General features: G+C 41.5%; 1 protein-coding gene across 1 annotated transcript in view; it reads left to right on the forward strand.

Annotated features, from left to right (window-relative positions):
- npr2 (natriuretic peptide receptor 2) overlaps window positions 1-26,338 on the forward strand; it is a gene marked incomplete at both ends in the record, with an annotated part of 86,948 nt that overhangs the window by 48,490 nt on the left and 12,120 nt on the right. The window contains 6 exons of the mRNA XM_080743369.1: window positions 1,213-1,287; window positions 4,854-4,931; window positions 12,269-12,373; window positions 17,380-17,451; window positions 20,881-21,040; window positions 21,521-21,676. Coding sequence (XP_080599495.1) covers window positions 1,213-1,287; window positions 4,854-4,931; window positions 12,269-12,373; window positions 17,380-17,451; window positions 20,881-21,040; window positions 21,521-21,676 — 646 coding nt within the window. The remainder of the gene's footprint in view (window positions 1-1,212; window positions 1,288-4,853; window positions 4,932-12,268; window positions 12,374-17,379; window positions 17,452-20,880; window positions 21,041-21,520; window positions 21,677-26,338) is intronic.

The raw sequence follows: 26,338 nt of genomic DNA on the forward strand, positions 1-26,338 counted from the left end.
TTAAGTAATGATGAGAGTGTGAAATGAAACCAATGGGTCCATTTGTTTTCAATTAGGTTTAATTTGACACTCTCAAGAGATCCATAAGGGTCCATTTGGTTACCAACTCTCCATCATTTAGTAGGGGACCACCTGGAACCCCCTCAAGGAACACTGGTGGTCCCCGGACCACTGGTTGAAACCACTTTTGTACATCCGTCATTTACATACAGTCTCCACTCGACAATACATTGACGTGACCGTGGTTTTCTGGTGACACAAAAAATATATTTATATCAATTATTTTAAGCCTAGAGGATATTTAATCATGATATTAATATACGTTTAATAAATACTCTTTGTTTAGCGATGGCTTAATTCTAGGCTTAAATAATTGATATCAATATTTGTGTAAATCTCTATGGGACAAATGAATGGCTTTTGCCCTATAATGGATGCATTAATCATTAGCCTACTGTATATCTTTATGCTTTTATACATCAGTGTGTTGCAGTGTAGTGACGTGGATGCAGCGGAAAGCACATCGTTGCCGTCGGGCAGACACCTCTTATCGCCATCATTGTAACTTTTTTATGTATTTATGTATTTGTAAATGAATTCCCTACTTCGTCATACTACAGCAGTGGCTTTCAACCAGTGGTCCGGGAACCACCAGTGATCCGACCTTGAGGGTTAGGGTGGTCCCCAGATAAATTATGGAGAGTCGATAATCAAATGGACCCTTATTAGATCTTTAACTCTTGAGAGTGTTTCTTTTTACATCAATAGGTCAATTTATTGTTAAACATCTGCATTGCGTCAACAGAAAATAGAGAATGCAGAAGAATTGTTCTTTTGCTCAACGTTTGCCAGTTATCTCTCCTATGATACCACATCAATACAGCATGGAATTGTGGACAAGATCTTATATCCAACGATAACAAAATATTTTTGTCATCGTTGGTGGTCTCATCAAATGGTGGTCTGTGGCTGAAATGCAGAATTAATATATATATTCTTTTGTTTTTTGTTTTTTTGAGTACCAAAAAAGTAACAGTTTTGGACATGTGAGGTTATCATCCGACAGGTGTGAAACACGATTTGTGCCTCGACCTCAACTGACTAATATACCAGGCTCAGAGACAAAAACTGTGTCCTCTTGCTCTTCCCTTCCTCACAAACTCCTAACGTAATCACATTTGTCTCCTTTCCCTTTCTTTTTTTTCGTTGCAGAGGGGCTCCAGCTACGGTTCCTTGATAACTGCCCATGGAAAATATCAGCTATTTGCGAAAACCGGCTATTTTAAGGTAAGGCTTTTGCAAGTTCTGACATTTTCAACTCCTGCGCTCTCCTTTCCCGCCCACACACGTGCACACTCACAGAGAAAACGACGAGGAGCTGGAGAGAGAGAGAGAGGGAGAGAGAGAGAGAGAGAGAGAGGCTGTGTGGGCGAGCACAGCGAGTCGGTTTTTAATGTGAGCTGCAGAGCGAGGTGATGTTTTTTTTTTTTCTTTTTTTTTTTCTCTCTTTTTTTCCCCCTCCATACTCCCACCTCACAGTCTGGACATGGCCATCAGCCTTCTCGTTATTGTTAATTTATCCGTTTCGGAGCGAGAGATTGAGAGAGAGGTGAGAGGAGAGGTTGGAAAAGACTGCGGAGCTCCGCTGAAATAACGATGCATTTCCGCGTGTCTTTGGAGGTTCGCCGTGGTCTTTTTTTTACCGGTACATCTTGTGCTCAGGTACTTAAAGAGTAAAGAATGAAAAAGAAAAGTGCTCCGCTCTACCAGATGTTGAATAAGTAAAGGAACCAAAAACAGAGAAAAGGGAAAAGACAGTAATAATAAAAAAAAGAAAATCAAAGTGCGACATTTTTATCGTTGCTGTCGGGCAGAAACCTCTTAAGTACGTTTTGATACCAATGCTTTTGTACTTTTACTCAAGTAAATTTAGAATTCCGGACGTTTAACTTATAAGGGCACGGCCACACCGCACTTTTATTCTACCTACACACAATATGAGGGTGAATTCTGCCAAGGCATTTCAATGGGAATGGCGTGGTTTGATCTTGCGCATCTTTCCGCCTGCGGCGTAGACCAATGGTGTGTTCTAGACTTTTTTGGAGGGCATACTATAATCTATGATCCGCGGCTATTCTTGTGGCCAGTGCATAATGCCTATCAAATACGCTACTTTGACAGGTAGAACACAGCACTGGCATAGACCATGCGTTTATGCGTTCCATATACGCCTTGTCTTTTTGAAGCAAATAAATTCTTGACTTATTTTTCTCAATAACTTTAAGGTGAATTTGGTTCTAAATGTCGGTTTTGCTATCTTTTCAGTTGTAGGGTTTAAGGAATTTGCCACGTATTTAGGTTAGCAACATCTTTGTTTTTAGCGGTAGCTGCAGCATGGTGCATGGTGGGTATTTCCGTGGCGCCTGCATCCAAAGCGCTTCGCATTGTGCGTCACATTCACCCATTCAAACACACGCACGCACGCACGCACGCACGCACGCACGCACACACGCACGCACACACAAACACACCTTCACATGGTGAAGGCGGAGGAGGCAGCAATGACAGGCATGCAACCTGGTCATCAGGAGCTCTTAGGGGTTCAGTGTCTTGCTCAAGGACACTTCAACACAAAGCCCGGGTTCCCAGACAGCTGCTCCATCCTCCTCAGCCACTGCTGCCTCCCCCGCATGCTGATGGCGCGGTGCGTTTGGAAAGCCTTACTGTATGTGGCATGTTGTTACTGTCAGCCAGAAACCTTATCTTATCGCTATATCTTCTTATTTTCGTCGTCGGGTGGAAACCTTGTACGTCGAAAACTGTTCGATTTGTATTTATCATTTTAAAAATTATTTAAACAAGTGAAAATAGTTGATCTACAAGCACACAACGCCTCGCGTGCTTGTAGATCTGCTATTTTCACTAGTTTTGTGCAACAGTTTTATTATTATGAGGCACGCAGGGCTGTAATTTACGAAAAAAAACAAGCACATTTGAAACTCGGAGATACAAGGTTTCTGCCCGACAGTGACGTTATGTTTTTTTTCATAAATTAATTCCCTATTTTATTCTTCATATTATATTGTCACAGCAACATTTTTTAATGCAACTTTTTTCAAAGTTTTGCCTATTTTGACATATTGTAGAAGGCATTGTGGGTAAAAAAAAGGGGGTAAAAAAGCAACAAAAATAATTAAAAGTTTGGACATACAAGGTCTCCATCCGACCGCGACTATATTTAAGGACCTCTGGCTTTACTTCAGAAGAGCCGCACAACCTAGAGAATCTAATAGTCACCGTTTTGACTGGCAAATAATGACCTGCCAGTCCTACCCGAATTCACTTGTTAGCTTGTTATGCTTGCCGCGTAATGGCCAAATGTATGACAGTTTCATGCGCTGAAAAAGTCCATCTATAAGCTCACAGTTTTGAGCTTATATATCGGCTATCATCCCCCTCCCCCACTCATTCTCAGACTACACGGACACGATAGCTGTCGCAACTGTGTGTAGCGCGCCTTAGGTGTCTGTGTGGGAGCCTCCTCTCCTCTCCTCTCCTCTCCTCTCCTCTCCTCTCCTCTCCTCTCCTCTCCTCTCCTCCGCTGTTTCACTGATCTGCACATATCAATGTGACGCAGTAGAATCTTTCATCTCCTGACCTGCACACTGAAATTCAACCCCAATGTACCTGGAGGCTGTACAGCCACAGTGGCGTCAGTTCAGCAAAAGATAAGGTATGGCAACATGACTGGTGTCTTGCACGCGCGCGACGGCGCACGTGCAAGACACCAGTCATGTTGCCATACCTTAGCAACAGGCATGATGAATTTATTTTAATAAGTATATTTGATTTATTTCCTTCCTCTGTAGCCAAGGTATGGCAGCTGCCATACCTTGCCATACCCAGTTGACACCTCTGTACATGCAGCTGCTACTCTGATTGGCTTCTCCCTGCCTACCTGCCTCTCTCATATCATCTCTATCTTCATATAATAGGTCCTCACTAATGTTGATAATAAAATAAAAAAAATAAAAAATAAAAAAACGTCCAAGTCGCTTTGGAGAGCTGTTGGAAGTTCAGAAATTCATAGTCTTGTGTCATCATCGTTTGACAGATTTTTTTTTTAAACAATATTTTTGAAAAAATATTTTTGATTTTTATTATCGCGAGAACAATAGCTTCCACTTTAACATTGCAACTTTTCAGCAATAGAAAGCCTGCATTTTCTATTAGCTTGGATTCTCCATTGATGATGTCACAAGACTATGGATTTCTGAACTTCCCACAGCTCTCCTAGGAGACTTGGACAGAGTAGAATTGGACAGACCTTCCATTAGTGACACACTACACTGCAACAGTCCATACTAAGTTGTATGCCACAACAGGTCTTGTTGTGAGCTTGTAAATCGTCTCTTTTTGGTAAGTGTAAGTATATCAAGGACTTATAGTCATACTCTGTAACATTTTCAATTAAATGTTATTTCTATATAATATTTCACTGGCACATTTCACAATATCCATTCCACTTGACTCATTAAAACCCGGGAAAGCATCTGTGTCATTTTCATAGCAGATATACAAGCTCACAGGGAGTCACTTGCGAGCTTGTACATCTGCAATTTTTGAACATTTTTGAAAAATCTCGAAGGTGTAAGAACTACTGATTTAGAAGGCATTTGTAGAATTGGCATCAGGACAGGTCTTAAGCTATGTTTAATGACAACATAATCCAAACCTATTTTGGACCCGACAAAGGAATGATGCAGGATCCTGAAATGTCATTTATGTATTTATGTAGCCTACTTTATTTCTAATTCCCACCTTTTCTCTGTTACTTGTCTCGTTCCACACAGGGCAACCTGGTGGCCATCAAGCACGTCAACAAGAAGAGGATAGAGCTGACCAGACAAGTCCTGTTTGAACTCAAACATGTAAGTTCACATGCTTTCCTACCAGGCAGACTGATGTGAATCCTGCTCCATCTCTGTTTGTTTACAGCTCAAGTGGATGTTCCTTTGGAAACAACTCACTTTGGTTTACATTCATGTTACCCCCCAAAAGACATCGTCTTTTATAAACGTCTTTTATAAACGTATTGTATACATTTCCTAGGGGTTATCTCTGACTCTGTATGTCCCTACAAAGATAGACCAATCCCAGCTCCGTATCTCTGTGTCCCTACAAAGATAGACCAATCCCAGCTCTGTATCTCTGTGTCCCTAGTCTCCCTACAAAGATAGACCAATCCCAGCTCTGTGTCCCTAGTCTCCCTACAAAGATAGACCAATCCCAGCTCTGTATCCCTAGTCTCCCTACAAAGATAGACCAATCCCAGCTCTGTATCTCTACGCTACTCAAAGCTCAGCAACATTGCCACACAAATTCAAGCAATCTTATCCAGTTAGCCTGATAATTATCGGATAACTAATTTAGTTAACTGTCTCTTTTTCTTGTGTTTTGAAAGCTGCATTATTTATATCCGGCTTGCAGTGAAACAAGCACAATAGCTCATGTCCTTGGATGCATGACAAATAAACCCTCTTGAATAGCTACTACCTACAGTATTATAAGTATTAAGAACGTAAACAATTTTGCCATTCTATTAAGTGAATGCCAGACTTGCCACAAAGATTACTCACTATTCAAGCTTGAACAATGCCACCTCTGGGTAGAGAAAGCCCGTGTTCAGTTTTCTCCGTCTACATTGTGAAGAGCCTCGTAGTTTACAAATCACAACTGTTTATCCTTCAGTTTTCTCCGGTCAACGTCATGGTCAGGCCTATACACACACACAGAAGCAGAAGAACAGTTGCATCAACAATGAAAGCGAAAACAGTTGTGACAACAAAAATTGCGCACGCAGTTGTTTTTGTGGCATCAGCTGCTTGCTTCGCTCTCCTCTGGTCGAAGCGTTATTTGCATAGCCATATTAGAACTAATATTTGTATAAATATGATATGTGGCTCCCAAACAGTGGGTCGGGAACCATTTGTGGGTCGCGGAGACATTTTTATGGGTCCCTTTATTTATTTTTTTCAAGATTTTGTTTTTAACTGTCATTATTTCAAAACATTTTCAAAAAACTTTCCCAAAACAGCAAAGATTTTCATGAATTGAAATCAAATTCAATGATTTATTCAGTAATTTCATGAAGGAAGAAATGTCATAAATTAGAAAACAAACGTTACAGAAGTAGTGAAAATAGCCGATCTACAAGCTCACAACGCAGCGGGAAGTGACTCGTTGTGAGCTTATAAATCTGCTATTTACACTAGTTAAACTAGTACCAGAACAGCACACGACACAAACATTTCAGTTTTAAGTTGTGTTAACTCGAGTAAAAGTACAAAGTATAGGCATCAAAATATACTTCAAGTACCAAAATTGTTAAAAGAAAATACTTGAAATCGTTCAAAAATAGCAGATCGAATAGTCAAAGTATAAAATAGGCTTTCAGTTGTTCATGTATGTTTTTTATTGAGATTCTAAATCTAGAAAGTAACTAGTAATTAAAAACTTCAGATACATGTAGTGGAGTAAAAAAAGTACAATATTTGCCTCTGAGAAATAGTGGAGCAGAAGTAAACATATTGACAATAGACATACTTTGAATTAAACTAAGTATGTAATTAGTACTGTACTTGAGTAAAGCCCTTTGCACACAGGCGCGTTTATCCGCACGGATAAAACGGACAATTTCATTCTTTTAAAAGAAAACAATTATTCTCTATGACCTCATGCACACCGGATCCGAATTAGCCGTGCGACGAGTGGCTGCGGCCGTGCGTTTTTTTTCTTGATCGAACCCAGTTCGATTTGTGCGTCTTGTCGCATGCGGTGAAAAACTCATCACTCCTTTTATGAATCCTTTTGGGATCCGCAGCGCCGATTCCGCACAGCCTTGCACACCAAATCCAATGCGTTTTACTCACACAGCAAACGGAAGAAACGCAACTGTCCTGTGTGCAAAGGGCTTAAATGTACTGTGATGAGCAATAGTCAGAAGGGGAAAGTACACAAGAATGAATGTGAGTTTTAGTGAAAACACAGGGAAGCCCATAAGGCAGGAATGACATCAGGGTTCTTGGACGGTCTTGGAAAGTCTTTTGTAATCAAGTTATCAACCATGCTGTGGATACAATTATTTTTGGCTTTGCTGGCCTGACTTCACTGCGGTGGTCTTCAAAGTGGGGCCACAGACCTCAGGGGGGGCCGCCAGAGCAAATATTAACCCATTTAGGCCTAGAATTATTGAATGCTTTAACCAGTGAAAAATAGCAGATATACAAGGTGCCGCGCTGCGAGCTTGTAGATCTGCTATTTTTGGAAAAAGCCGTGAAAATGTGTGCAAATCTTTGAATGTATGTATTTTCAAAGCGAACGTTTGTAAATCAAATTTTGCTTCTGGGTGGTCCCTGGAACTAGATATTTTGAAATGGGGGTCCGTGGCCAAATAAATATCATTTGGGGGGGTCCTTCACATGAAAAGGTTTGAGCACCACTGCCATAGTGGTCTCTCAAGAACAGACTAACTGAGCTCCAGTTAAGTGAAAGGGACCTTTTCTTTGACGATGGCTGGCCAGATTGCTGACATAGAAACATAGGTTTTTTCCAAAAATCTTAGAAGGATTCAAAAGACACTTATAGAATCGGGTCAAAATTCTAATTTTCACGATTTAAAAAAAAATAGCAGATCTACAAGCTCGCAGCGCGGCACTCTGTGCCGCGCTGTGAGCTTGTATATCTGCTATTTTTTTATATTTAAAGCATAAAATATTGCGTCATAATGTGTTCAGGCCTAAATGGGTTGAATATATTCTTGTTTTTATTTTATTTAAATTCAATACACAAGATCATTTTGCCAGTTTAACCACTGTGAACCTATAGTGTCTCTATTTTTTATGTCATTACCGTCAAAGTTACCAAACCAAAATTTCAAACAAACATAGCAAAACATTGTTGATCTACTAGTTCACAGTTCTTCGCAATTTGACGCATTGTGAGCTTGTAGATCGGCTATTTTGTGGTTGTATTTTATTTTTCAAGCCATTTCGCAATAGGAGGGCCTTATAGCCAGAGGCCAGGGATATCTGGGCCTCCTTGTTTGGAAGCCCTGCTGTACTGTACCGCATCTCTCTATCTCCCCATTATCTGTCTGCTTTTCCTTCTCTTCCTCTTTAGAGAATGAGAGAGAGAGAGAAAGAGCGGTGGGGGCATTACACTGTAAAAAAGCGCTGTGATAATTTAACCCCCGGCGCGCGTACGACATGGAACCGAGCGGGTCCATTTTCGTACGCTCACTGGGGTTAAAAACCGACACTGTGGTGTTTTTTTTGCTGCGCGTAGATGCCTCTGTGGCCTGTGGGTCGGTCAGAAGAAGCACACGCACACACACACACACACACACACACACACACACACACACACACACACACACACACACAGGAGAGAGACTAGAGAGACAGCCGTCTGCGCTGGCAGCTACTCAGACACCCCGGGGGCTTGATGGGCTGTCAGGGCCCCGGCGCACGGAGAAGCCAACCAGATGGGGAGGAGAGAGGCCTGCCAATGGAAACTTAACCACTTGTCTTCCAAAAGCGCTCTCTCCTCTCTCCTCCCCTCCCCTCTCCAACCTCCTCCCTCCTCTGTTTTCCTCCTCCCCCCTTTCACCCCCTATAACTCCTCTTTCTTTTCCTCAGCGGTGGAACAGTTTTTTTGTACTTTGTCTTGTGCCGTAGGTAAAAGTAGCAACGCGACAATGTGGGAATTGTTCTGTTTACGAGTAAAAGTCCCTCTCCGCAGTCAAACTTTGCCTCAAAGCGAAAGCGCGAACGCATTGGCATCGAAATATATGCTCGAAGTGCCAAAGTATAAAAGTGTGTCAAAGAATTTGTCAAACTTCTTTGAAAATAGCTGATCTACTGCAAAATCGAATTGACCAAGTATAAAATTGGGCTTAAAGGACCTACACCATGAATTTTCACTTTTTCTATTTTAAAACCTTTTTTTGGGGTCCCACTGGCACCTTCTATCCTCACAAAGTCCTATTTCTGTACATTGTGTCTTTCTCTGGTTTTGGGAAGACAGAGATGAAAAGCTTTCCACGGGTTCTCAGAACAGTGCTGTTCTGAGAGTTGACGCATGTGACGTCACACGCGTTTCCCGTTTTTTTTCAGAGTCAAAAAAAAAAAAAAAAAAAAAATCAAATTTTTTTTTTTCAAAAATATTTTTTTTCAAAACTTTTTTTTTTCAAAACTTTTTTTTTTCAAAACTTTTTTTTTTCAAATTTTTTTTTCAAAAAACTTTTTTTTTTTCAAAAAACTTTTTTTTTTTCAAAAACTTTTTTTTCAAAAAACTTTTTTTTTTTCAAAAACTTTTTTTTTTTTCAAAAAACTTCTTTTTTTTCAAAAAACTTCTTTTTTTTCTGGAAAAACCCCACTAGATGCGCCCCTGAGCAAACAGAGGCCGTTTTGGTATTGCAGCTGGAGAGCCTCATTATAGTAGAGCTAGAACAAACAAAAAGAATGGTCAGAGTGTTTGTTGAGGGTTAAAACCTGTCTAAGACTCAATTTTGAGCATATATTTATACAAAAAATATAGTTTTAAAAGCATGGTGTAGGCCCTTTAAGGGTACGGTTACACCAAACTTTGATTCTGGCTTTGCGGCGGATTCTGCCAATTCTTGTCAATGGGGACGGAGCGGTTTGTTGCCATTGGTGGATTTTCACAATGGCAAATCTGCCGCATAAATACTTGTATCAAAGGTTTTCAAATAATTGTAGAAGTACTTGACTCTGAGATGTAGTGAAGTATAAGTATAAGGCATTGATAAATGGACATGCTCAAGTAAGGTAAAAAAAAATTGTACTCGAGTCTTAGTTACTTTACACCGCTGCCTACTCCTGGACCTATATCCTTTCCTGCGCCTCCCTCCCTCACTCTCTCGCTTACTTGCGTTCAGCAGGGGAAATTATATAGGCCAAAGGGTAGGCTAACTTCTCCCGAGCCGTGAAACGGGAGCGACTAACTCACTTTTTTCCCCCTTTTTCTTTTTTTTTCTTTTTCTTTTTTTTTTCCGCTTTGAGGGCAGCTGTCACTCACACCTTCCTTCTGCCTTTTCCGTGAAATGCGTTCCAAAACCCCCAGAACAGCTCACACAACTTCTTTAAAGTTGTGAACAGTGTTTTGTAAGGTTTTCCGCACTTGGCTGCAAGAGAGTGGGACCATTATTGCTTGCATGTGCTTTGCTGGTACACAGCGAAATACTGAGTGATATAACTTAACTCTGAATGTGAAAAAGATGTCCCCTGACACATTGGAACAAGAGAATGATTTTTATCTCTGAATTGATCTCCTTGCGGACTGGAATAAGAGATTTGAACTTGAATGTGAAAAAGACATCCCTTTACGGAGTGTAATAAATTACATTATTATTATAATACACATTTAATGTGAAAAAGATGTCCCCTGTGGCGGTGATTGTCAATTTCTTTCATTTCAAGGACCCCCAGTTTACTACGCATGATTAGTCCACTGACTGAGAGTATCCCTCCATTTGGTTCCATTTATATAGTCTCTGAGTTACCAGTGACTCAGCTGGGCGTTGGGGGTCCCCGGACCCCACTTTGAGAACCACTGCCTTATGAAGTAAAAATAAGAGAGAATGATTTTAACTAAAAAGATGGCCCCATACAGAATGGAATAAGAATGTTTTTTATTTAATTTTTTCGTTCAAATATTACATTGATTTCTCTCCATGTTGATGCTGTTGATGTGCCATTGGTCAGGGTACCTTCCAAGCTGTCTCTCCCTAAAAAGCTCGAGTTAAGTTTTTTTTGTATGTGTTTTAATTTTTTTGGAAGGCGTCCAGCATCATAAAGAGCATGGCATTAATACAGGTTTTCCATGTCGTCGTGTTTTTAGACCTTTTGCTCCTTTTTGCTTCGGTTCTGATATTACTGCTAGTCAGCGGTGGAAAGTACATTTACTTGAGTACAATTTTGAGGTGTTTTTTACTTTACTGGAGTATTTCCAGTTTTCAGAACTTTTACTTCTACTCCACTACATCTCAGAGGCAAATATTATTAATATTTTACTTTTACTCCACTCAAATTATCTGAGAACTTTAGTTACTAGATACTAGATTTGGATTAGTATTACATGCAAATAGCCTAGGTATAAAATAGGGCGAAAGTGCTTAATGTGCGTTTTGTAATATTATAATTTATATCTGCAGTAACTAGTAAAGTTAACTAAACTAAAAATACTGTAAAATTACAGTATTTGGATCCAAGATGTAGTGAAGTAGAAGTAAAAGTATTGGAAATACTCAATTAAAGTACAAATACCTAAAAATTGTACTTAAGTGCAGTACTTAAGTAAATGTACTTTACACAAGTGTTTCTCAACCACTGTGCCTGGGGACCTTTGGTGTGCCCCTGAGTAGGGTCAAGTGTGCCCCTTGAAACTGCTTGAAAGCCAGTATTGTATTTATCATTTTAAAAATGATTTAAACTAGTGAAAACAGCCGATCTACAAGCACAGTAGCACACAACGCCTCGCACCGCGAGGCGTTGTGTGCTTGTAGATCTGCTGTTTTCACTACTGTTGTGCGACGGCCTTGTATGATGAAGCAGGGCTTTACTTTGCAAAGAAACGTACAAAATATGAAACTTGGAGATACAAGGTTTCTTCCCGACAGTGACGATATTTACACCCCCCGTATTATGTTGGTGTGCCCCTGGATTCTTGGGACATGAAAAGTGTGCCCATGCAGAAAAAACGTTTGAGAAACACTGCTCTACACCACTGCTTTTACTTGTAACAGAGTATTCCTACATTGTGGTGTTGCTATCAGGGTACTTCTCGCTAGTGCGTGGTCTCAACACCTTCCAGGACCCCCCACCCCCTCCTCACTCAGTGTGTAACTCCTCAGTACACTGGCTCATTCATAACCACCAAGGGCAATTTATTCACATGCACATGTGTCAACTAGATGCCCTGTGCAGGAATGCTCCTCCACTGCGTAGAAAAGACACAAAATGCCAACCAAAGGGCCTAACTGTAAATAGACCATTCTTGATGGAAGTAAGTTCTGGCAGCCGTATTTTCAAACATTTTCTATAAATGAACCAGTCAGTCCCCCCCCCCCCCCCCTCCTGCTGTTTCCATGGGGGCTCAGGGGGACGCGAAGCTGGAAAGATTTACACCTTAACGAACGGCTGTGGTGGTGATGTTGTTGTTGTTGTTTGTCTGTGGTTATTTTCAGATGAGGGACGTGCAGTTCAACCACCTGACCAGGTTCATCGGGGCCTGCATTGACCCTCCCAACATCTGCATCGTGACGGAATACTGCCCGAGAGGCAGTCTGCAGGTAAGATCTCCACATGTATTTCTCCACTCGTCATGATATTAGCGATGTTGTTGGTTCCGTACCTTGGCCCGAGCCATCAAACCATATTATCGTTGCTGATGGGGCAGACACCTCTTAAGCCCTTAGTCCTATCACTGTGACTGACTGGTCTAGATTGACCAATCAGTGAACGGGGTGATATGGGTCGATCTGTCTGAAAGTAAAAACAGAGAGATGTGTCGCGAGTAATGACGCAATGTTGTAGTTTTATGACTTAAAAAGACTACACCGCGGTGGATAGCTTATCACCGCGGTGCCTACTATGATAAGAGGCTTTATTCTGACCTTTTGTGTTTTTTTTTTTCTTCTTTTTTTCTTCTCATAATTTACTTGATCACACTGCAGCGTCACACAAAAGCATCAAAAGTAGAAGATCCACCCTTGGTGGGGTTGGCAAAACGGCCTTTCTGTGTGGAGTTTGCATGTTCTCCCCATGTCCCCCAGGGTAGGTTACCTTCACAAAAAACATGCAGTAATACTGGTCTCTATAATGCCTCCCCCTAGCCAGCTGGGGGCACCTGATGGAGGGGAAAGGAATTGGTTGGAATAACGTGTTCTCTCCACCCGCTACGTCCTCGCCTACCAGGCTTTCTGGGGGAAAGCCTGGTGTTCGTTCACTACAGGCCGCTAGGTTTCCGCCTAAAGCGCGGAAACCACTAGAAAAAGCGGCGTCGCTTTGATTTGGTTCCCCCCGTTTGTTTCCCCAATCCCTTTTAAAATGCTGGAGTAGCCTAGCGTAGTCTTGCCAGTTGCTACGAGTTGGACTAAAAGATGCATATACCAAACTCATTTTTCAAAAGCAAAACTACTCCGCATCAAGGAGTTTATTAGGTAGGCCCTAAAAGTATGTCCTTGAGCGCAGGGGAATTATTTTGGGTTAAAACTTAATCCGGTTTGATAGTTCCGGCAAATTGTAGTCCTTTGAGGACTACAACATGACGTGTTGTGGTTTCCGCTCCAGACCGGTTACAACCCCGAAAAGTGAAGTGATCCCAGGCTACATTAGACAATTGACACAGGGTAAGAAAGAAAAAAATGTGTTACAAAAATCGTGGGATAGTGGGAAGTAAAAAAAAATGTAGCAGATCCACAAGCTCGAAACGCGGCACAAGACGTTTTTGAGTTGCGAGGAGCCGAGTTGGAGTCAGAGCCCTGTCGTGCGTGTCTCCCCTCTCCCTGGTTTCCCAGGTTTCCTGTCTCTCTCTCTCTCTCTCTCTCTCTCTCTCTCTCTCTCTCTCTCTCTCTCTCTCTCTCTCTCTCTCTCTCTCTCTCTCTCTCTCTCTCTACGCTTGAATAAATCATACAATGTCAACAAAATAAGGTTTAAAAAAAGCTTGATATTTTTGGTCCCTGCAAGCACATGATGAAATAGTAAAGCCTAATGTGTCTTTGTAAAAGGTCATTTTCTGGCCAAATTGTCTGTGTGTACAGTAGGTCCCCTTGAGTCTCAGAGTTAGGTCAGAGTTACTGTAGGTCTGTAGAGTTAGGAATGTAACTCTGAGAGAGGGTCCATTTTCTGGTGGTCCCCAGACCACTTTGAGAAGCATTGAGCTAGATAACTATGGGAAACTGATAGCGATGGGGTTTATCACTGACGCTTGTTGGAATGTATTTCTGCATGTAGTCACTATCGGGCAGACATCTCCTATCCCCATTCTTCAATATATATATAAATATAGATAGATAGATAGATAGATAGATAGATAGATAGATATAGATATAGATATAAAAAAATATTATTTAAATAACTACTTCTTCATGCAACTGTGTCATGCGCGAAAGAAGCAAAAAAAAAATATATATAGCCAATCTACAAGCTCACAACATGTCGGGATGCAACGCATTGTGAGCTTGTAGATCTGCTATTTCTGAAACATTTTGAAAGTTCAAGTGAAAGTGTTCATTGTGTTCATTTTGTTCATCTACTCTGGCTGTTGTGTGCGCCCCAGACAAGTTGCTTGATTCAATATTTAGATATTTGATATTCATTCCTTCCCATACAAGCCCATTGTAACTACATTTTAAGCATGATAGATTCACGTCCTTGGTTCTGATATTGTCCTTCTTACAGAATGTGAGGGGGCCCTCGCCTGTTTTTTCATTGCTTTTTTCTTTCTTTTTTTAATAATCTTTTTTCCCAAATAAATATGAAAAAAATTAATGAAAAATGTAATTGAAAAATCACGACCCCCTCACGCATTAGAAGGACAATATCAGTCACAGGCACCAAGGACGCGTATTTTAAATAAGTTCAAGTGGTTGAAGTGGAGTTTGGAGATACAAAAGCCAGGGTGGATTTTAAAAGGAAAGAAAAAGGACACGTTTGAAAGTGAAACATGCCTTTTTAAGAGTGTCTGTGGCTTTCATAGATATTGAACGAATGAAAAGTATTAACCAGAGCGTGTTCAATTCCTGACAAGTAACGGTTTTGGACATACAAGGTTTCCAGCCAACAGTGGCGACGTGTAACTGACAGCTAGCTATGCTTGATGTGATTTCAGTGTGTGTACTCTATAATGAGCCAGTGGGATTCAGAGCGCTGCAGTTGGCTTACATCAGGGCATTCTTTAGCTGTCCTCCGCAGTTCCCTGCAGACTTCACTTACTCTGGCACCATTTATCCTGCATGATTAAGAATATCGTTGCCATCGGGCCAGAAACTTCTCATCTCCATATTCTAACCTTTTGTGCGTTTGTACTTTGTATTTATTTATTTTTTCTTCTTCTTTCTTCGATTCAAGGCCAATTCTCAAAAATTATTCTAGATCCTTATGGTTTTCAAACTGTTCAATGTCAAGGACCCCTAGAATTATATGAGTTTGACCGCGGACCCCCAACTCAAAATATTTTGTTCCAGGGACCCCGAGAATGAAAGATTTGAGTTAAAATGTTCGCTTTAAAAAGTATATTCAAAGACTTGCACGAATTGTTAGACAGTCATAGCGTGGCACTCGGTGCTCGGAGCTTATATATCTGCTATTTTTGCCAAAGTATAAAATAATGCTTAATGTAAATCTAAATCTAAAGATGCCGTCTAGGTCTAAATGGCTTAAGAATGTTGTTGCTGTCGTGCCAGAAACCTCTCTCCATATTCTAACCTTTTGTGTTTTATCTTAAATTAACGACCCTGCTTGATCTCACTACAGTCTCACACAAAGCTACTGTAGCAGATCGGCAACTCGAAACGCGTCGCTTGCGGATCTGATACTTTTGATGCTTTTGGACGTACTGTGTGAGGTTTCCACCCGACAGGGAACGATATGTGATACAGTACGTGGCCCAAAGACAGCACTTATTCAAGGCTAGAAAATGTTGGCACTTTTTTGTATGTGTTCTTTAATACTTAAAGCTGCTGTCTTTTCCTGAGAGAAGTACAGAGCATCAGAGTGTCATCTCAAAGGAGAGAAACTGGAGCAGCTCGGACAGATAAAGCCTTTTATTTAGACTTAGTACAAAGATAAGAATGACTGACGTTTCGATGCTACTGCATCTTCCTCAGAGTCATCTCCGTTCACTCCCATCAGGCCTATTCGCTTATAGCAATGGCAGATCATGTAAACAAGGAATATGCATAATAATATTCAATAAAACCAACATGATCGGGAGTTCGTTTTGGAGTGCCCAGTGATAACAAGAACAAGTAGAACACTTGTCATCCTATTCCACGATCTCCGAATGTTTGGAACTACACTCCCGAGAACGGAAGCTGTCATTTTGTTTGTCATTTAAAATATATTTTCATATTTATTTTAGAGTTTCCATTTCTAAAATAAGCTTTGATTATTTGTTTATGTTAGGACAAAATCAAATTCCAATTCCAAACCAATAGTTCTCAATAGTTAAATTATTGTTAAACATCTGTCTGCATTACTACACAAATACAGAATGCATTGAATGAATGAATTGTTATTTAGATCAATGTTTGCTTGTTGTCTCTCCTATAATACCACATCAATACAGCCCGGAATTGTGTACAAAATCCTATCCAACGGGGGAAAAAAGTCTAGGTCTGCGAAGCTAAATCTCATCAAATGGTGGCCCGTGGCTCAAATGCCCAATAAATAATGGACCTTGATGTGAAAAAGGGTTGAAAACCCACTGATCAAGGGGGTTGTTGGTCACCATGAATAGGTTCCAAACATTGAATGAATACCTCTTAATGGGTGTTGATGAAGCTCGTGGCCTTTCTGACCCCTCGTTGACACAACTCTCAGTGAGCTCTGGTATTAGTTATTTGGAAGACGTTAAAATGCTGCACCGTTAATGACCCGTAAAGTGGACCGCTGCAAATGAGTTTAATTACTCTGTGTAATTATCAAGGATAAATAAATCTCGAATGAATGAATGAATGAATAACAGTGTCGGTTTGCGACTTTGTAACGGCTGCCATGTTGTAAAGGACTTTTTTGAATTTGAGACCAAACACCAGTGTTGAGTTTGACAAAAAAAAACGTTTTTTAGTCATTTTGAATAAGGTTAAATTTCGTTTTTGTCATATTTTAATCAGACTAATCATCTTTTTGTCTAGTTTTAGTATCATAAGATTTTAGTCGACTGCCGTTGTAATGGCTGATTTCACACTTGGTTTAATGCTGAAAATAGCCGACCTACAAGCTCACAACGTGTCGCTACGCGGCATGAGCTTGTAGATCTGCTATTTTCGGAGCGCAACAACCGAGCGCAACCAAACATAAAATGACTTTTAGTTCTACTGGATCTCTTCTCCACTCGTCCCTCCCTAACATTTTAGTCTAGATTTTATTTGTTGACGAAATTGTCAATATATTTAGTCTTGGTGGTAACATTTATAGCTTTAGTTTTCTTTTAGTTTTTATTTAGTTTTCATCAATGAAAAACGATTTCTCTCTCTACAGAAGCTCAGTCTGTGCTGCTGATCACTACCGATAAAGCATGAGCCGTTCCACCAACGTGTGCACAACCGCTTTCTCATGTGTGTTCTTCTCACAGGACATTCTGGAGAACGAGAGCATTAACCTGGACTGGATGTTCCGCTACTCGCTGATCAACGACATAGTAAAGGTACGTATGAGCAATAGTGACACACTCAGTAAGCGCCGAGGGAGGCCAGACTGAGAGCCCCAACGCCTCCGTTTGTTAGACCCAACCTGTGGGTCGGGACCCCCAGAGGGGTCCCCTGATGATTAGCTTAATGTGTAACATTGTTTTCTCACTCAACAGTAAACAAACCAACATAAAGTGTAAGTGTAGACTAATAGGGGGTATCTGCACATTTCTAAAGTGACAATTTTAGGACTTTTTAATACCTCTAAAATGACTAATTAAACATTGTCAAATATTAAAGGCAGAAATTGTGAAAATAGTCGATCTACATGCTCACAACGCCTCGCAACTGTGAGCATGTAGATCTGCTATTTTCACAATTGAACCGTGTTATACAAAAAGTAATGCCTCGACTCACTGCATGCTGCAGTGGTGTATTACAGTTTTCGTGACGTTAGATGTATTTATTAGTTTTTTGGCTTTCTGACATCAATTACAGAAGAAAGTTCAGATACAAGGTCTACTAATAGGATTCATACCCAAGAAAGCACTATGGCTTGTTTACATTTGGGTCCTTTTATACTCAATTCATTGAGACATTAAATGATAGACAAATGTACAACAATACATTGCAACACATCATAGAACAGTTATGATGTGTCTGTCTCTTTCTCATCCACTCTCCGCTGTTCCCCAGCATTCAATCCTGTGCTGCCCAGACAACACTTCTTCCTAGCTTGTTTACGGTTCACGTCAGTGTGGTTTATGCAGCGCAGGAAGAAGTACTCAGAGGAGTTGCTTAGGCAGTGGTGTAAAGTAACTAAGTACATTTACTTAAATACTGTACTTAAGTACAGTTTTGAGGTATTTGTACTTTACCTGAGTGTTTCCAATTTCCAATACTTTGACTTCTCCTCCACTACATCTTGGATCCAAATATTGTACTTTTACTCCACTAATTTCTTTTGTGAAAACTAGTTACTTTGCATATATAAATTATGATATTACAAAACACACATTAACCATGCCCTGGAGTGGTTTCTTGCCATTTGCGGATTCCTGCAAAAATACTCTCCGTGCCCATTGAAAAGCACTGGCAGAATCCGCCCTCATAGGTAGAATTAGACTTCAGTGTGACCGTACCCAGTGCTTGTAGTGTAAAGAATAGGAGTTTTGTATTAATAATTAACAATCTACAAAGTAACTAAAGTTTTCAAATAGTTGTGGTGAAGTAAGATTTAAATATTTGCTTCTTAGATAGTGGAATAGACGTGTGTACTGTAGTGTAGAAGTATCTAAAAGTGTCTTAGTTACTTTCCACCACTGAGCTTAGGAAAGACGAGAGAGAGAGAGAGAGAGAGAGAGAGAGAGAGAGAGAGAGAGAGAGAGAGAGAGAGGAAATGGTATATTTATTGAATAAAAACCTCTACACTGGCAGCAGCGTATGGTCTGCGTAGAAGCGTAGAAGTGTCGGCCAGAAATATAATTACAACCTCGCCGTAAAATCCTTTTAGCTTAATCAAAACTAATCACCCGTGTATTTTAGCAGCTTATTTTTAGTCCGCCTTAACAAAGGGGCCTTTGTCAAGAGATGGGAAGTCTCTTGAATAGACACTATTGAACCACGTGCGTGACAAAGCACTCAAAACTAAATTGCTCCGCGTACGGCGCGCAGATATAGCACGCAGATATGTTTGAGGGATATATGACTCAAGTGTGTGTGTCCCCTCCCAGAATGTTGTACATGAGTGCATTTATTGTCCGACATCGCCCCGAGGAACTACCAATGCTTTCATAAGGGCCGGGAGAACTCCCAGTTTAAATGGTCTGTCCTTGAAACACTCGCAAATTGCTCGCTCGTTCAAACTCAAACCATATTATTTCCACATTGCCAGGATTAGGCATGTGCCTTTGCGTACGCAGTAAAATGCTACATTTAACCACCGTGTAACTCTGGGAGAGAACAAATGTAACCTTAATGGACCCTTTACAGGGTCCATTTGGTTACCATTTGTACTCTCCCAGAGTTAAAAATGTCAGTGTTAAATCAACAACTGCAACCATCTGTAAGATGTATGTCCTTCCAGGGAGTTGAACGAATATTTACTACTGAGCTAGGACGGAACGCCCGCTTGGCCAGGGGGATATTGCCCTTTGAGCTTCAGGCAGTATTGCTTAATGTCAACCTATCGTAGGTTTTCTACCAGACACCAGAGTCTAGATTCCTCAATTGAAGAATAGGGAGAACCATTTCAGATGTAGGTTGTTGTATTAAAGATGAACTGAGTGAGTGCAAGTGTTGGGTAGCGCTATATTGTGACAAATCATTGCTATAGAGTGTTTGTTCAGTAACATTTCCATGTCTCTCAAGTTCTTTAGTTAACAGACTTTTTCAGGCCGGGATACCAATTTCATCCAACAAGGAGAGAGAACTCGTGCAGGATACAGAATGAACAATTGAATTGAAAAAGTGATGACACAATTTGAACTGGAACACTAGACTGTTGAAACAGATAATTCGGTACTATCTCCTGATTGGATGAACTTGAGCAAAACCTGCCTGAAAATGTGTTTTCTGTTTATTAAAGAGCTGGAGAGATGAGGAGAGCCCCTGTTACTGAACAAACCCTCTCTATAGCAATCAGACTATCAGCGCTTTAGGCATTTCACAAAAGATACCACAGCACCTTTAACACAGAGGTGTGTAGGATTTGCTGTAGGGGGAGGAATGTTCCACTTATGCTTCATTTGACCCATTTTAGACCTGGAAAGCTTAGAGTATACGTTGTTATACCTTTCAGTCCGGGAAAGCATCTGTGTCATTTTAGTAGTTACTATATATCGTCACTGCCGGGCAGAAGAAGCCTTGTATCCCCAGGTTTCAAATTTGTATGTTTCTTCGTAAATGAAAGCCCTACTTCATCATGCAAGAGTCGTGTGCTTGCAGATGGGATATTTTTGCTATTTTAAATTGTATTTAAAATACCGTAAGAACAAAAAAGGACATTCCATTCCAGCATTCCACTCAACAATGATATAGGCTGCACTGTGGTTGCTCTGATGCGAGTCATGAAGAATTCCGTCCTACCATTTATATTAGATATTGTGAGGTCAATAGTGAAGCATGGCCAATCCTGTGGAGGGACAGAAAAGGTCCATTGAGCTCAATGGACTTTGGGGATCGCAGAAAAGTTAAATGAAAACAGGTTCACTTTAGGCGACATAAAAAGGTTAACAGAAAACAGGTTTACTTTAGTTGACAGAAAGGTTATCTGACCTAGAACAATAATCAGGTTGCCCATATCAACCACACTACAGTAATTAGAAGCCAGCGTTTGTAGAATGGGCCCCAGGTAAATGTGTTGATCGCGCCTCTCTCTCTCTCTCTCTCTCTCTCTCTCTCTCTCTCTCTCTCTCTCTCTCTCTCTCTCTCTCTCTCTCCACCAGGGAATGAACTATCTCCACAACAGCTACATCGGCTGCCATGGGAACCTGAAGTCCTCCAACTGTGTGGTGGACAGTCGCTTTGTTCTGAAGATCACAGACTACGGCCTGTCCAGCTTCCGCTCGTCCCAAGAGAACGACGACTCCCACGCACTCTACGCAAGTGAGTCCACGTCTTCCCTCGTCGACGATGCCCCAGATCAGGGGTCTTCAACAGGGGGTCCTCAGAGTTACTACAGGGGGGTCCTCCAAATCTTTGTGTGATAGAAATAAAATCTCATTTTTAGCCAGATTCTTAACCAGATTTTGAGAACTGTAGCCAAAAATAGCAGATCTACAAGCTCACAACGCCTCCAACTATTTGAAAATATCCAACCAAGAAGCTCACAACAAGCTTGTGAAGACAGTGCATAAGACCGGGCAAAAATAAAGTCCTCACGCTCACGCGTTGTGAGCTTGCAGATCTGCTATTTTTGCTGGTTCGGGTCCCAGGCAAACTAGCTCTAATTTTCTCTTTTGGGTCCTGAGCTACGACGTTTGGGAACCACTGCCCGAGGGGAACCTCAGTCAATATAGGGTTTAATTGGCAATGGAGGACAGTTTGTCAGCGTCGGGTAATTAGACTGCTGTTCTTCCTTCTCAGAGAAGCTGTGGACAGCCCCGGAGCTGCTGATTTATGACCGCCACCCTCCACAAGGGACGCAGAAGGGAGACGTGTACAGCTTTGGCATCATACTGCAGGAGATAGCCCTGAGAAATGGACCCTTCTATGTGGAAGGCATGGACCTCAGCCCCAAAGGTAAGTAACAACACGTCGTTGTCGTGGTGAAAACCTTGTATGTCCAAAACCGTTCGTTTTGCATTTATCATTTTAAAAATGATTTAAACTAGTGAAAACAGCCGATCTACAAGCACACAACGCCTCGCACCGCGAGGCGTTGTGTGCTTGTAGATCGGCTGTTTTCACTACCTTTGCGCGACCGCCTTGTACGATGAAGCAGGGCTTAACTTTGTGAAAAAACATACACATTTGAAACTTGGAGATACAAGGTTTCTGCCTTCTGCCCGACAGTGACGAACATGGAGATTTCCTGAATCTCCACACAGTCAATTTAACTACACTTTTACTGTGGTTTTTCCCAGTTATTTGGGGAACCCACTTGCAATACCCTCAGGGACCACCAGAGGCCCACAGGTTGGGAATCGCTGCTCTAGATGAGTGGCTAGTGGTTCTCAACCTGTGGGTTGGGGGGGGGGGGGTCCCCACATGATTTTGGGACAGTGAAGTGACAGAATACGTACAAATAGGGGCGGGAGGGAGGTTTGGGGCATCAAAAACAAACTATACTATACAAACTGGTCAAGCATTGGTCAGATTGTCAAATAGTAGATAGAAAAAGAATTAGCCGAGGCGTTTTTAGATCTGATATTTTCACAAAATTATTTATCTGTGGAACTGAGTCTAAACTAAATGTCATGAACCAACTCCTACTGTACAATTCCCAGTGCTTGGATTTCTTTTGGGGGGTGGGGGTGGGGTCGCGGCCTTAAAAGGATGAGAACCACTGCCCTAGATTGATCCACCCACACCATGGGGTACTAGTACCCCACTGTGATTATAGCTTTACTAGGGCACACCATGGGGTACTAGTACCCCACTGTGATTATAGCTTTACTAGGGCACACCACGGGGGTGCTAGCTACTAGTGCAGTCTAGTTTTGATGTTTTCAGTTAATTGGCAATGCCCAGACTACAGATATTAATGTTAGCCAGTGGTGGAAAACATACCCAATTTCCTTTTACTTAAGTAAAAGTATCAATACTGCAATGTAGAAATACTCACGGTCACGCAGCACTTTTATTCTACCTACAGTAGGAGGGCAGATTCATTTAAATGGGAATGGAGTGGTTTGCTGCTTTGCGGTGTGACCGTGCGTTTACAAGTGAATTGAGTGAAAGTACAAGTATTTGTATCAAAATGTACTTAAAGTACCAGAAGTAGAAAGTGCTCGTTATGCGGAATGTCCCATTTGACAAGTTTTCAAATGTATAGAAATCTGTTGAAAATATCAGATCTTCAAGCTAACAATTGTGAGCTTGTAGATCGGCTATTTTCAAATAGCCAAAAAGTATGTGCGCTGGATTGGTTAATGTATGTTTTGTAATAATAATCAAAATCATATAGTAAAAAGTAACTAGCAAATAAGTATAAGTAAAAGTTCCTCAAAATTGTACTTACAGCAAGTACAGTACTCAGAGCCGTTTCTGGGCCCATGGGGGCCCTAAGCATGATTCTGCTATGGGGCCTTCCCATTTTATAATGGAAATATATATATGTATAAAAAAGTATATATAAATGAATAAATAAAAAACGACAACAACAGGCAATGTATTTTTGCTAAGTTTGATTTGTTCTTTTCTTATTTAAATAAAAAATGAAAACTTCCCCATAGGGGTGCTGCAACACCTGCAGCACCCCTAGTTCCCATGCTGTTCCCACGCTCCTGCACAGAGGCTACTGTGCCAAAACATCACATTCACTTTCTCTTTCAGCGGTGTGGAGATGCGCGGAAGCAAAGAAAGTCACCACAGTTTGATTTGATCATTGCTTTAGTCAATTATGAAGGGATTTTAAAAATTAAAACGTCTCCATATTGCTTGGGAAGTCTACTTCGCAGAGAAACCGTGGCCTTTGCGATTCGCTAATCGCGGGATTTCACATCGCGATTTCGGTTTGAAAACGATTAACCATGCAGGCAGCACTAGTTCTTTTCTGCTGAGGAGGGGGCGGTGGGGGGCCTTTTTGTCGGCGGGGCCCTACGCAGAGTGCGTGGTCTGCCTATACGGCCCGCCCGCGCTGACAGTACTTGAGCAAATGTACTTGTAAATTAACTATTGTATTATGCCATCCTCTGACAGTAATTACAAGCGGTGTGAGAATTACAGTGGTGGATAATTACCTGATGGGTGCTACGTGCTCATAAATGAAGGAAACATTATACCAGTGCTCACCCTCAAACACTCCCATGCTGAGTGGAGAGCAGCCACACCTGCTCTGGAGTGTTGGTTTCATTAATCGTTATAATTAACCAGTGTAACTGCACTGTGCCGTTATCGTAAGAACATTTTATACCAGTAAGACTCCATAATCTGCCTACACAAACTTTAGAAGGCAATGGTAGCCAATCAGGAGGGAATATGGGACAGATCCATGTTGATGACATGACTTTAGAGATACTGTGTTACGCTTTGGTGATTTTAGCAAAATATGTAGGAGCAAAATATGTAGGAGCAGTGTCCAAAAATGTGTTTTGCAAGAATCGGCCTCATGGTGGCGCTATAAGAGGGCCATGTGAGAAATGAGGGGTGGATGTTGTGGTTTGGCAGTCAAGGAGTGTGTGTGCAAAGTTTGACATGGATGGGGGCAACGGTGGCGGAGATATGAGTAGGGGAAAAGTGTGACTTGACGTGACAGACTGACAGACAGACTGACTGACAGCCGGTGGAGGTTTTTGATAGTAACTACGACCTGACGGTCGCAATAATAAGGCCATAAAGTTCTTAGGCTATGGCATGTGGTTCTCAAAGTGGGGTCCATCCGGGGGGGGAACGCCCAGGGCGCCCTTGGGTGGGTCCCCAGCTAACTGAGTGTATAAATGAGTGTGAAATGTCAACATTTCAGTTTAACCACTTTAACCCTTAAAACGGAATGTATCCCCATGATGATGTGAAACGATGATGCGGTGAAGTTTCCCTTTAACACTGAGGATTTGACTGCATAGAAATCACTCCTTGTACATTGTTCTCTATACTCCCCATGTTACCAGTTAACTGTACGTTACTGTGGTTTGTGCTGATGTCATAGTTAGGCTTACCTTAAATACTCTCTTTCATTGTGTTTCAGACAGGATGATTGTATATACGGTAGGGTGTATACATCTGTATACTTTATTATTATACAACAGGTAGTTCCGACAAAGCAATCCGATTGGTTGAAATATCTATCTACCCGCGATGATAATGAGAACTATGGAATGGGTCTCATCAAACAAAGAAATCAGCTGTGCACGGTTGCAAAATAAGCCTACGGCTACACTAGCAGTTTTCATGTGAAGTACAGGGACATAGTAGAGACATCTGGCATCAAGAAATTAAACTTGAATATCCATTGAATATCTTAATTACAATGAAATGAGGTTTCAAGGGTAACTGTTGTATAATAGCAATATTAAACTCGAGGGTTGAGCCTTATCATGATTATCGGCACTTCAGCCCTGCCTACGGCAGAGTCCTGCACGGGTCTAATTTTGACAACCCGTGCCCAGTGCCACTTCCCACTGTGTGCGCTCCACGTTATTTAGGCGGAAACAATGCTGTATGCATGCCGTGGTTCTGTCCTGCTGCTCAATGTGTGCGCTCCTATGGCGTTCTTTAGGCGGGAACAGTTGTCTGATTTTCTCATTAAATGTAACACACCCGTGTTTAGTCGCGCACCGCCTGTCCCCGTCCCCGCAAATTTATAATAGAACTAGCCCTTACCCGTTCAAAGATATGAGCTCTGAAATGATGTGCAGTGTGTGGGTTATGGGGTGCTCTGTGCACACAGTATATGAGGGATGGAAAGTAACTTTAACTGGTGCTTGCATGATAATATGTAGGAGCATCAATTTAGGAAATACCCGTTTCGTTTAATGGCTACAGAGATAATGTGTACCGATCTGCAAGATTTTTGGACAACATCTGGGCCAGACACCCCCCCCCCACCCCCCGCCTGCTCACACACACACACACACACACACACACACACACACACACACACACACACACACACACACACACACACACACACACACACACACAGCTGGTTAAACATGTTGCCTCATGCTAGATGCAGAATAGATAAGCCTCATGCTAGATGCAGAATAGATAGTAGATACACCATAAAAATGCTAATGTACAGCATACGATTTGTGAAAGTGACAAACGGGCTTCACAGTTATGTTAGGTGTGTTCATATGCTAATGGTGATGCGATTTCAGACCAATTGCTCCAGCCACTGAGGAGAAACGCTGTGACAGACAGACAGACAGACAGACATTTGGAAAATTATATGTTTGATATATTCCACCCGTTTTCACCCGTCAAACACGGGTACCCGTTGGGTACCCACGGGACCCGTTGCAGGACTATGAACGGATAGCAACGCTGGCGTGCCGATAAACAACGCACACCCTCTCGATTAATATTGCTTGATTATTGCGACCGTAGGTCGCAGTTTAGTTGCGACCGTAGGTCGCAGTTTAGTATCAAAACCTCCACCGGCCGTCTGTCGGTCGGTCGGTCGGTCACACGTCACACGTCACACCTTTGCTCATATCTCCGCATCAGTATGACATCACACTGCTGACATCACGCCACATCATCGGCTGAGGACTGTGTGATGTCATCATATCTCCATAT

Source organism: Nannobrachium achirus, assembly GCF_963921795.1.
Source record: "Nannobrachium achirus genome assembly, chromosome: 15".
Taxonomy (NCBI): domain Eukaryota; kingdom Metazoa; phylum Chordata; class Actinopteri; order Myctophiformes; family Myctophidae; genus Nannobrachium; species Nannobrachium achirus.